This window comes from Megascapheus bottae, chromosome 25 (assembly GCF_031878675.1).
Source record: "Megascapheus bottae isolate mThoBot1 chromosome 25, mThoBot2.hap1, whole genome shotgun sequence".
NCBI classification, from domain to species: domain Eukaryota; kingdom Metazoa; phylum Chordata; class Mammalia; order Rodentia; family Geomyidae; genus Megascapheus; species Megascapheus bottae.
Window position 1 is genome coordinate 22,806,810 of NC_143533.1, and position 11,863 is coordinate 22,818,672.

General features: G+C 53.5%; 1 protein-coding gene across 1 annotated transcript; it reads right to left on the reverse strand.

Annotated features, from left to right (window-relative positions):
• Positions 1-9,267: 9,267 nt before the first annotated feature.
• Chac1 (ChaC glutathione specific gamma-glutamylcyclotransferase 1) lies at positions 9,268-11,629 on the reverse strand. Its single transcript, XM_090357770.1, has 3 exons — positions 11,312-11,629; positions 11,074-11,109; positions 9,268-10,348 (listed from the first exon to the last, which is right to left on the reverse strand). The coding sequence occupies exons 1-3, from the start codon at positions 11,528-11,530 to the stop codon at positions 9,947-9,949; spliced, it is 657 nt and encodes a 218-aa protein (XP_090213896.1). The 5' UTR covers positions 11,531-11,629; the 3' UTR covers positions 9,268-9,946.
• Positions 11,630-11,863: the final 234 nt, after the last annotated feature.

The window sequence follows — 11,863 nt, forward strand, 5'->3', positions numbered from 1 at the left end:
TCTCTGCAAGGACACTACAATACACAATACTTCCTTTAGCCTTAGTACCTGCCTCACCTGTCCCTCTCTTGAGAGCTTAAGAATAGACGAGTGAGACCTAAATATTCAAATAGTAGTTGCTCAGTTCCTTTTTTTTTTTTTTTTTTTTTTTTTTGAGTGGTTCATTGGAGATGAGAATCTCCTGGGGACTAGTCACTATTCTATTCTACCTGAGTTTGGCTTTCCACTGCAATCCTCAGATCTCAGCTTCCTGAGTAGCTAAGATTATGGGTGTGAGCCACTGGTGCCCAGCCTATTTCCAGGTTTTGTAAGTCCTCCACATTCCCACGCTCAGGACATTTCCATATATATAATCTTCCAGCCCTGCTGGGGGCTGTTCCATCCCCTTGTACAAGAAATGCAACTTTTCTATGTTGTTGTTTTTTTTTCCTATTAATTTATTTACTGGCAGAATATGAAGCCCCTAGCATTTCTAGGAAAATTCAGACCTGTGTGTTTTCTCAGAGTGTTGTTTGAACTCAGAATCTCTCACTTGGTAGGCAGGTGCTCTACTACTTAAGTCACGTCTCCAACCCTAAAATTCAATTTTATCCTTCATTTCTCTCCTGGGTCTCACCTCTACTGGTCATGTTAAGGTATAAGAGAAGTCTCTGATAGGCGACAGTGTCTTTGATCCCTGTTGCTCACTGTTGACTGTTCCTTCAGGATCTGTCAGCTTTCACAGCTGTAATTCCTAAGCTCCTCTCTGACATGGAGAGATTTGGCTGCTTGCCTATGCTTCTTTGAGACTGCTGGGAAGTGGCTTTTAGAAGCGGTGTGGCTCGTGCTGGTTTCCCGGTTCAGCCATCTTGGTGAGGCAAACCCTTCTCCTGTACCTCGAGTACTTTCTTAGCAGATGATGCTAAGATAAGTTATCTGTCTGGGGAGAGAGAAGCCTCTGAGGACTTGGGTGGCAAGAACTTGTTCTGTTTCTGCGCCCCAGGGATGGCTTGGGTGCCTTTTGCCACCCTGGAAGTGTCTGGAGCAAGGAGCCCCAGGACCCAGCTTTGGAGATGCCAATCCCAGATGGACAATCCCCCAGACTAGATGTCCCCAGTTGGTGTAAGGAAAGGGAGGGGATGGGGAACTTGCCTGAGGCCCATTTCCTGGTGATGGAACCGTGAGGAAGCTGGGTGCCTTGCTTATCACCAGGCCCTGGCCTCTTCCTGTGTCTCATTTCTTCCTTGCTTCAAGTCTTGAAGCATAGCTGGCTTTCATTTCCTCTGCAGAGCCAGCACCACCCATCTTCTCCTCTTTCCCCCTCCTGTCTCTCTGAGCTGCTACCTCAAATGAGACTCTCACAGCTTCATTTCTATTTCTGTCTTCAAGGCAGGGTCTTTCAACAAGGCTCTTGAATTCACAATCCTTCCTCAGCCTCCCTGGGACCTAGGATTACAAGTATGTGTCACCACGTTACCATGCGTCCCCCCCTCTCCCTGCCAGTACTAGAGCTTGAGCTCTGAGCCTGGGCGCTGTCTTTTGCTGCCATTTCCATCTCATGGAGGAATACTTCAGGGCAGGTATATCTTTGTGATGCCTCCAGATAGATTCCAAGCCCTGGTGAGTCATATGCCTGCTTTGCAAAAGGCTGATCTTTTGGATTTCTAGATTTTTCTGTAAGTGGTCAAGGGAGCTGTGTGTCAAATGAGTAGCCTCGAGCTCTTAGGAACTTTTCCAGCCCCTATTTTGTTTGTGCATAAGACTCTTGTTGAGTTGACTGGTTGGTTTTGGCAGTACTTGGATTTAAAGTCAGCAATATGATTCATAAGCAAGCAGATGTTTAACCACTTGAGTTTTACTCTGAGCTCCTGTCCCCCTCCAAGATCATTTCACCTCTGCCTCCTAAGTGTTGGGATTATAAGTATGCACCACCACACTCAGTACGCATTTTCTTCAGTTCTACATTATATTAACATTTTTTAACTTTTCCTGATTTATAAAAAAAAAAAACAGTATACTTGTACAGTTCAAAATCATAAAACATGCTGAAGGGCATAAGAAAGAAAAGTCTCACCTCCTGGTCTCCAGTTACCTTTTGGTTTTTGCCTGTCCTGGGGCTTGAACTCAGTGCCTGAGCACTGTCCTTGAACTTTCTCAAGGCTAGAGCTCCACCACTTGAGCCACAGAACCACTTCTGGCTTTTTCTACATATGTGGTACCAAAGAATTGGATCTATGTCTTCATGCATGCTAGGCAAGCACTCTACCAGTAGGCCACACTCCCAGCCCTCTAGTTACCATTTAGGAGGTAAACAGTCCTCACCGCTTCTTTTTTTTTTTTTTTTTTTTTGCCAGTCCTGGGCTTGAGCTCAGGGCCTGAGCACTGTCCTTGGACTTTCTCAAGGCTAGAGCTCTACCACTTGAGCCTTAGCACCACTTCTGGCTTTTTTCTATGTATGTGGTACTGAGGAATCAAACCTGGGTCTTCATGCATGCTAGGCAAGCACTCTACCACTAGGCCAAACTCCCGGCCCCTCACAGCTTCTTATAATCGCTTCTACACCTATTTTGATGCTTTGTCAAGGTATGACAACTGTCATACTGTATCTAACTTTATAGTTGACTTCATATAGTAATAATATTAGAGTTGTACAAAGAAAATTTCTTTGGAACACTAATAAAGCAGTTTTTAGTCTTTTTTCATGAACCCTCGCAATGACAGCAGGTATGCCCACATAGAGAGAGCAGCCATTTTTATTGTCCTACAGCTGGACAATCAAGAGCCTAAGTCCTCTGGTTCTGATTCATCTCCAGATGAAACTATTCACATGAATTCAGCCAGCAATTAGTTTCTTTGGATGTGGGCTGGTCCTTCGTTGCTCTGGGACACGGGGCTCTGGGTCAGAACAAGGTCCCCATCCCAGAAGGATGAGTGGGGTGTCCTGCTCTGCGAGGCCTCCAGGGGCTGGCTGTGTGGTCTGAGCAGCAGTGGAGATATATTTAGCCAGATCACATTCTGCTGGCTGTGTCACGCATGACTCAGTACTGTGCTGTTGGTAAACAAACGGGGAAGCCCTGGCTGAATCCAGTCCCCACTCCCAGTCCTAGCTAGGAAGGGTGGGGAGAAGAGGAAGGCTGGCGCTTGAAGCCTGAGAATGCTGACCCAGCCCCTGCCTCCTCACTTCCCCTCTCCTTCCACCTGTCAACACCGTCTGCCCTACTATGTACACAGGGCCATTCCTTCATTCCACTCCACTCATTTACCCATTTATTGGCTCAGTATTTAGGGCCTGAGATCAGCCAGGCTTTGAGGTGGGCACCAAGGTCACAGCCATGAACAGGACAGGGCCAACGCATGCCCTCCTGAGCTTCACTGTGGTGTCGCCGGCATCTGATCCTCACTCTGTAATGGCCTTGGTGCCCGCTAACCTTACCTCTGAATACAGATGCGCTCTTGCCAATTCCTTTGTCCACATCTATCCCTTTCAGCCCCGGGGGGGGGGGGAGCTGTGCCCCTCCTCTTTGGCACCCGGGCACCTCTGCTTGTACCCAGCACTTTGGGATGTCATCTGCTCTCAGATCTTACCCTACTAAACAGAATACACCCTCCCAGGACGGGAGCTGTGACAGCCAGCAGGAAGCACAGCCCTGGGCTCCAGGGGACGCACAGGGCTCCTATGGGCAATGGGGTTCTTATGGACATGACCCCTAAACACAACCCTGGAGGGAAAGGTCCTACAGGAAGCTTGACCACAGCCAAGGGTGAGAGCCAGACAGCCTTCCCAGCTAGTGTGCTAATGACAGGAATGTGGACAGCACCCGTGGGACCAAGGATAGACGAGCCAGCTGTGGGCTGAGCTGCCCCAACTGGCCACCATCCTGGGTGGCCCCGGCTCTCCCTTGACCTGTGAGCCAGGACCATAGGCACCTAGTAGGGCAAGGGGCTGCCCCTCACACACCAAAACTCCAGAAGTAAGTTGGTTGCTGGTGTAATCCTAGCTACTTGGGTAGCTGAGAGCTGAGGGTGATGGTTCAAAGCCAATCTGGGGAGGAAGTTTCCTGAGACATTTATCTCCAATTATCCAGCAAAAAAAAAAAACTGGAAGTGGAGCTATGGCTCAAGTAGGACAGTACTAGCCTTGAGCATAAAAGCTCAGGGACAGGGGCCAGGAGTTTGGCCTAGTGGTACAGTGCTTGCCTAGCATGCACAAGGACCCAGGTTCCATTCCTCGGTACCACATGCTTAGAAAAAGCTGGAAGTGGTGCTCTGGCTCAAGCAAGGCAGTGCTTAGGCTCTGAGTTCAAGCCCCAGGACTGGCAAAAAAATAAAAAAAAAACATAATGCTCAGGGACAGGGCTGGGAGTATAGCCTACTTACTGGTAGAGTGCTCAGGTAGCGTGCACAAAGCCCTGGGTTTGATTCCCTGGTACCACATACTCAGAAAAAGCCCGAAGGGGCACTGTGACTCAAGTGGCAGAGCACTAGCCTTGACCAAAAGTGTTTAAGGACAGTGTCCAGGCTCTGAGTTCAAACCCCAGGATGTATACACAAAACAAACAACAAGAGCCACAAAGAAGAGGAAGATAGCAAGTAAAGATGGTGATGATTAGTGAAAGCATGTGTAGAGACCTGAGTGCTGGGTTAACTCTCTAATGGGGTAAAAATGACTAGGTGGCTCATAATGCTTTTGGGGCCCCTCCCCAAATGGTGATTGCGCAGTGGCTGCCCAGATGTGGGAAGGTATGTGCCTACGCAATTTTGAAGGTTAGGGCAGGGACAGGTGCCTGTGCATTTGCTCCTCCTTGCTTCCTTTTGCTTTGTTTTGTTTGTTTTGATGTGGTTGAACTCTGCGTCCCTTGCTAGGTACGTGCTATACCACTTGAGCCAGGTCCCCATCCCTTTTTTTTTTTTGCTTTAGTTTTTCAGGTAGGGGCTTGCATTTTTGACTGGAGTCTGCCTTAAACAGAGATCTTCCTATATCCCCACTGACGCTCTTTGTCCACTAAGAGGAAGTCTGGTGTTAGGGACCTTGACATGGGAATTAAGCCCATTCGGAGAATGCAGGCCACTCTCTGGGTCCAGCTGGGGTTTTAAAGGGAGCCTAGAATCTCCCAGAGCAGCTCTTCCGTCCCGCTCAGGCCTAGCCAGCTGCCCAGCTTCCATGGGGAAGCCAGCCTGTGCCCAGGTTCCTCAGCCTGGAGGAGCCAAGTGGAATGGCAGGATCCAGAGCAGAGCCCAGATTGGAGACCAGAGTGCCCGATGGAGGAACAGAGATATCAAGGGTGAGAGCCACGGAGCTCCTGGTAGAGGCCCAGAGGAGAGAGGGCACCACCAGGAAAGGCTGCTGTCCTGACTTAACCTTATGGGAGTGTCGAGCTTTCTCTCCTACCCAAGGCAGTACCTGGGATACTACTCACTTTGGTGCTGGGCCACAGCCACTGACCCGCGAGGGAAGGACGAGATTGAGGATGCTGACTTTACCCAGGCCTTTCTCATCGTCACCGGCTCCACCCACAGAGCGCCCTGCCAGCGCCCACCATGTAATTGACTGCCTAAACCGGCATACTTCAGAGCACCAAAATAATCATTACTCTGGTCAACAGAGTGTGCTGGGCACTCTGGGATATGTGGTCACCCTAGATACAGGCAGGAGGCCAAGGGCTGAGGCTCAATCTCCCACTTGGCCCTTGGGGACACTCTCTCTGTGACTCTTTGCTGCTCCTGACCACTTGACCTTTGACACCAAAACTGGGCTCAGGCCCTGGAGCCTCTGCATTCTGTTTAGAGCCAGCTGGAAAGAGGGAATCACTCCTGTTTGTGGTCCTTCTCTCCACATTCCTTGCTTCTCCCACAGCTGACAAAGGCACTGTCATTCTCACCAGAGGTCCTCAGCCTCTACAGGAATGTACTCCTTCCTATGGCCCAGTGGGGACAGCAGAGAAATCCCTTAGAGCCTGCCAGCCCTAGAAAGGTGCAGGGGCCAGATGTATTTGCCACCCATTGTTGACCAGTGCCCCCCCCCCACGCCCTCTCAGCACATTCTCGGAGTCTCCTCCCTCTTGCTTGCCTCACATTTGCCACTGGCTGCCAAAAGGCAGGCAGCTCAGCCACTCTCCCAGACCCTGCCTTTCCTTCTGCTTTCACCAATCCTTTGCCTGAGACTTGGGTCACAGTGAGGTCCAGTCAGCTCTGAAGACCTGCAGCCCATCTGTCCTGGCGACAAGAACGGGTGTCCTTAACCCCTGGCCTCAATACCATACTCACCCCGCCTACTTTAAAGAAGACAAAGCAAACAAAAAGAACAAAAACAAACAAAAGATCCTTATGTAGAAGGAAAAATATGAAAGAAACAAAACCAGAGCTAAACTTCCCTGCCAGGCAGTAACCAACACTTCCTCCTCATCTGACCCCCAGCTACCTTAGCTGCTTGTCCTGCACTGGCACCTCCTTTACTGGATTCCCCCTATGTTGTTGAGCCCCACTCCAAATGGAACAGCTTCACCCCATCCCTGGAGACCTCCAAGCGGCCAGTGGGCTGTTTGTCTGCCACCCACAGGGCAGGTCAAGGGCCCTCTGATCTATTACAGACTCAACCGTGAAACTGGCCATGGAGTTGTCTGTGGCTTCCTATTAACCCCTGGGCCTCCAGGAGGATGTGCTCAGGAGCACATGGCTAGATAGTTTGGCAAGTCTCTACAAACTTGAAAGAAAGAGATGTCTCTTACCCCTAACTTCATCCCCTACTTAAGTCTCCCAATTAGAAAAGATTAATTTTGGGGGGGAGAGCCAGTACTGGAGCTTGAACTCAGGGCCTAGGTTTTGTCCCTGAACCTCTTTGTGCTCAAGGCTAACATTCTACCACTTGCTACAACACCACTTCCAGGTTTGGGGGGTTTTTTGTTTTGACTAGTTTATTGGAGATAAGAATCTCACAGGGGGCTAGGAGTTTGGCCTAGTGGTAAAGCAAGAATCTCACAAGGTCTTTTCTGCCTTGGATGGCTTCAAACCACGATCCTCAGATCTCAACCTCCACAGTAGCTAGGATTATATGTATGAGCCACTGGCACCCAATTTACTAGGGTTTTTCTAACTCAGAGTCTTGTGTTCAAAAGATGGGAGCATAAGCCAGGCAACAGTCTCCATAAAACCCAAAGCATGCTGGTGACCGAGCTTATGTAAAGCACATAAACTGGAGCTATTTAAACACAAGGAGGGAGGCCATTGTGGGACCTCAGAGCCAATGGGTCTGAAGTACAGATGGAATGATCTGGGCTTGTAGTTGGCCTCGGAAGTGGGGAGCAGTGTTGGAGAGGGAGCCCTCAGACTGTGGGATCTGGTGCTGTTCTTGGTAGGCTTGGAACTGGATCTGTTTGGTTATTCCTGGCTGATTTCTGCTGCAGAGCTGAAGCACTGTGTGGCAGAAACACACTTTTATTGTCCATGTTGAGAGCGTAGAGGAGAAACAGTATGAGCTGCTACTTTTGTATTTTTTTTTTTTTCCAGTCCTAGGCTTGAGCTCAGGGCCTGAGCACGGTCCTTGGACTTTCTCAAGGCTAGAGCTCTACCACTTGAGCCTCAGCACCACTTCCGGCTTTTCCTATGTATGTGGTACCAAGGAATCAACCCCGGGTCTTTGTGCATGCTAGGCAAGCACTCTACCACTAGGCCAAACTCCCGGCCCTGAGCTGCTACTTTCCTCTTTCCTCCAGCCCCTTACCCTGAAACTGTCATGCCCACCACCACTTCAGCTCAGCCACTCTTGGTCTTCCCTCCTCCCATCAGACCCCGTGACAGTGTTCCATAGCTGTCCCTTCCGTACTCAGAATCTGCCAGAGGCCCCCTCGGTGACCCGGCAGGAATGCCACTACCATAGCTCAGTCCTGCCACCTGTCCAGCCTCGTGTCCCCTCCCCATGCTGCTGTGCCAGCATGTCTGACCTTCTCTTCCACTCAGGCACATGCTGTTCTCTGGCTCCCTCTCCCAGGAAGCCTCACTTGGGTCAGTGGTCCCATGTCAGGTGGAATGGTCACCAAGCTCTGTAATGAGGGAGTGCTTTACTGAAACACCTGTGCCTACAACATTGCCTGCAGGTGGCTGAAAAATGGGCGCCTTCTCCACCCCTCTTAACTCCCAGTCCACACAAGTACCCTGTTCTGACCCAGGACACCCAGGAGGTGCCACCCAGGGCTTCCTGTCATCGCTGCCTCCTGTTGTTTTGCCCTCACCAGGTTCCCAGAAGAACCTGGCTGGACTCCACATTTTTGTCCCATCAATGGCAAAGGCACGAAGCCACCAAAACACAGGCATACATCCCAGGCATAAGGCCTGCCCACATTGGTCTGGCTGACTTGACCTTTCTGGAGAGTCCCAGGCCAACCTGGGGCAGTGGCTATAAGAGCAGCAGTGATTGCAAACCACCACCACCACCTGGCCTATTCACCATCTCTTGGGTAGCACAGTGCGCCCCCACAGGACAAAGCTCAGGTCACTGAAGGGGCAGGGTTCAACTCACACTCATACACTGCTAAAGCCTAACATCTTGACCCTCCTGTCATCCTTCAAGTCCAGGGGAGGGCCTAAGGGGGTCGCTCTACACTTGGCCAGGCTGAGATCTGAGTTAGAACTGGCCTCCAGGAGCATCCAGGGGCAGTAAGCAAGGGGTAAACAAGGTAGCAGACCATCCTAGTAGCTCACTGCACTGTGGGTGAGTCCTGGCAGGGCTGGGTTAAGAGGCCGGCCACAGCCTCAGGAATTAGTAAGCATTTGGTCCTTGGGGGACCGAGGGGGGAAGGGATATCAAGTCCAGCAGGTCACCTGCCCTGGCTTCCTGCTTTCAGTGTTGCCCTGGAAGTTGTCACCACGGTACCTTCACCCACATGTGGCTTGAACTAGAAGCCAAGGGTCTGGCCTTGCTGTTAGGACAGAGCAGCACCTAGGTGGAGGAAAACTAGGCAGAGCTTCAAACCTGTCAGCACCCTCAGGAGCTGGGAGGGAGAGACACGGGTCACAGGTCAATGACAAAGGCACCATCGCTCCCAGGACTGCCAGGTAGAGCTGCAGGGACTGAGACCTGCACAGCTTGGGGACATGATTCACACGGACTGAGACCTGGACTGTGGCAGTGGGAGGGATGGAGCCTGGGGGTCCTGCTTGTTCAGCTGCCCCTTCCTGGGAGAGGGAGGGAACGGGCATCGTGTCTGTCCCCTTCTCGGGAGCCTTCCACAGTGCATCCTCTCCCCCATTCCCATGTAAAGAAGCACATTCCAGCACAGATAATAAGAGGTCCATTTATGGATGAGAGTGGGACAGACTGGGAAGGGACCAGGGCCCTGTAGTGATGAACTTCCAGGAACAGACAAGATTCGTGAGTAGCCCAGTCAGACACAGGAAGGCAGACAGCAGAGGATGAGACGGGGGGGGGGGAGAGACAGAATAACCAAAAGGAAGAGAAACCCAGGCCCAGCCCCAGAAGCTGTGTCAAGACGTCACATCCAGCTTAGCCCTGGGGTTCAGCAGATGAACATCCGTCCTGCAGGGCCCCTCACCAGCAGGCTGAGCAGATGCTACTTCCAGGCTGAGGAGCATTGGACTAGGTGGATCGAGGCTCTTGAAAAGCTTCCTGGAGAGGTGGAGGCCTGGGTGGCATGGAATTTAGCAGCAGTGATGGGGGGGAATCTGGTCAGGCACCAGAGGCCTGAGGTGGAGCCGCTGCGCAGCAGGGCCTGTGTCCAGGACAGGTCCCCCACCTGCCCAGCCCACCACACCAACATGGTGCAATAAATAAAGCTTCAAGTAAGTCAGTGTGAGTCAAGCAGGCAAAGGAGGCTGGCAGGCAAGCAGGAGCTTGCAAAGAGAAGCCCCCCGCTGCCCACTGTGCCCTCTCGGGGTGCTTTAGCACTATCAAGTCTGTTTCAAGCTTTGGGGAGGCATCTGGTCCTGTTGTCCATGTGGACAAGGCCTGGGCTGCTCAGACCAGCGCCACGGCCTGCTCGTTGAGGTAGGAGCATGGCAGCATGCTGCCCACAGCGTCCACAATGGCTTCTAGGTGCTCATCTTGCGCCTGAGGCCCACACAGCTGCATGAAGTCTGCCAGGCGCAGCAAGTACTCAAGGTTATGGCCAGAGAAGCCCCGGCAGGCCAGGATCTGTGTAGCAATGACCTCCTCTGGGGCGGGCCCTAGGTAGCCAGGGTTCTGTGGAGTGGCCACATAGGCCAGGGCTGTGAGAGGCTGGTCTGGTGCATCTTGAGGATAGAAGGTCACCTTCTTGGTGTCATAGCCGCCAAGCACTGCTTCCCGCACGTTCAGATACTTGAGGGCCTCGCTTACCTGTTCGCCTCGTACCTGATATGCCACACCCCAAGTGCAGCCCTAGAAGGAAATAGGGACATTCCGGTTAAGCACAACCACTCTCTGCTGGTCCTGCTGGCATCCTGGAGTGCCACCACCCCTCCCCCCTGACACTGGTGGGGGTCAACTCGATGAGCTATCTCGCAACAGTGTACCCTACACTTACATGCCCGCCCTTATGAAGCATCAATTAGTTGTAAAGGGAAGGGGATTCATTTTAGCATGTCCATGTGTGTACCTCAATCAGACACCTCCTCTGTCATTCTCCCTCCTGTCTTCCCCCATTCCCGACAAATCTCAGCGAGGTCTTCAGTTCCACCGCCACCCGGGTACAGAAAATATTTTGACTCCCCTTCACTTTCTCTGCAAGCCCCCATCCCCGTACTACCTATGCCCCAGGCAAAGACATATTTCAATTAATATTCGTCCCGTTCAGGTTTAGGCACCCATCAGGGTTGACAAGGTGGTGTCATGCCGGGAAGACCTACTTAGAATGGTGGTCCAGGGACTAGCCACATCCCTTGTGGCTTGTTAGAAAGGCTGCATCTCGGGCCCCAAGCTAATCCTGCCAGATTAAAACCTGCAGTATTTGGTTTTAAGTGATTTTCTGGCGCACTGAGCCGGCCCACACTTCCAGCCTGCATCAGGCCTAGCCTGCAGCCACAGGCCCCAGGGCGGCGGCGGGTCTTGGCACCCCTCCCCACTGAGTCCCCAGACGCAGCACCCTCGTGACCCCGGGCACCTACCTCCCCGTCCTCAAGGAGGGTCACCACGCGGCCCGGCTGGGGAGGGAAGGAGGAAAGGCGGGTTAGGAATCAGCTCTGACATCAGCCCGTGTGCGCCGGCACACCGTCGGGGGCCCGGCCCGCGCGTGCCTGCCTGCGCCCCCCCCCCCGCCATGCACGGAGGGCGGGATGCGGAGGAGTCGGCGGGAGCGCGGCCCGGGCCTGGCCCGGCCCCCCGCCCCGAACGCCCCGGGCTCACCATCTTGTCGCTGCCCCGATGGAAGGTGTCGCCCTGCCAGAAGCGGCGGCTGTACCCGCGCACGAAGCCCACCCGGCTGTCGCTGTAGGCGAAGTCGGGCCTCCACACCAGAGAGCCGTACCCGAAAATCCAGAGCGCAGGGGGGTCGCCCTGCTCCCGGGCCGGCTCGGGCGCCGGCGCGCGCGGCGGGGCGTTCCGGACTGCGGGCTCGTGTTTCATGGCGCCCGGCGCGGGGACGGGCCCGGGGCGACCTCGGTGGCTGGTCTCCGGCGCGGGCACGGAAGGACCGACGGACGCGCACACCTGGCCTGGCACCGGTCGGGTCGCCCCAGCTGGGCCGCCCCGCTGCGGGAGGCGCGCTTTAAACCCTCCGGCGCGGCGGTCCCCGCCCACCCGGCCGGCTGCCGCGGTGATTGGGGCGGGGCCGGCCCCCGTGCGGACCAATCGCGCTCGGCCTTTGCGTCTCCGCGAGCCGCGCCGCGCTCTGAGTGGCTGGCGGGGCGGCCGGCTCCCCGCCCGCCGCGCGCGCTGATTGGCTCGGCTCCGCCCCCG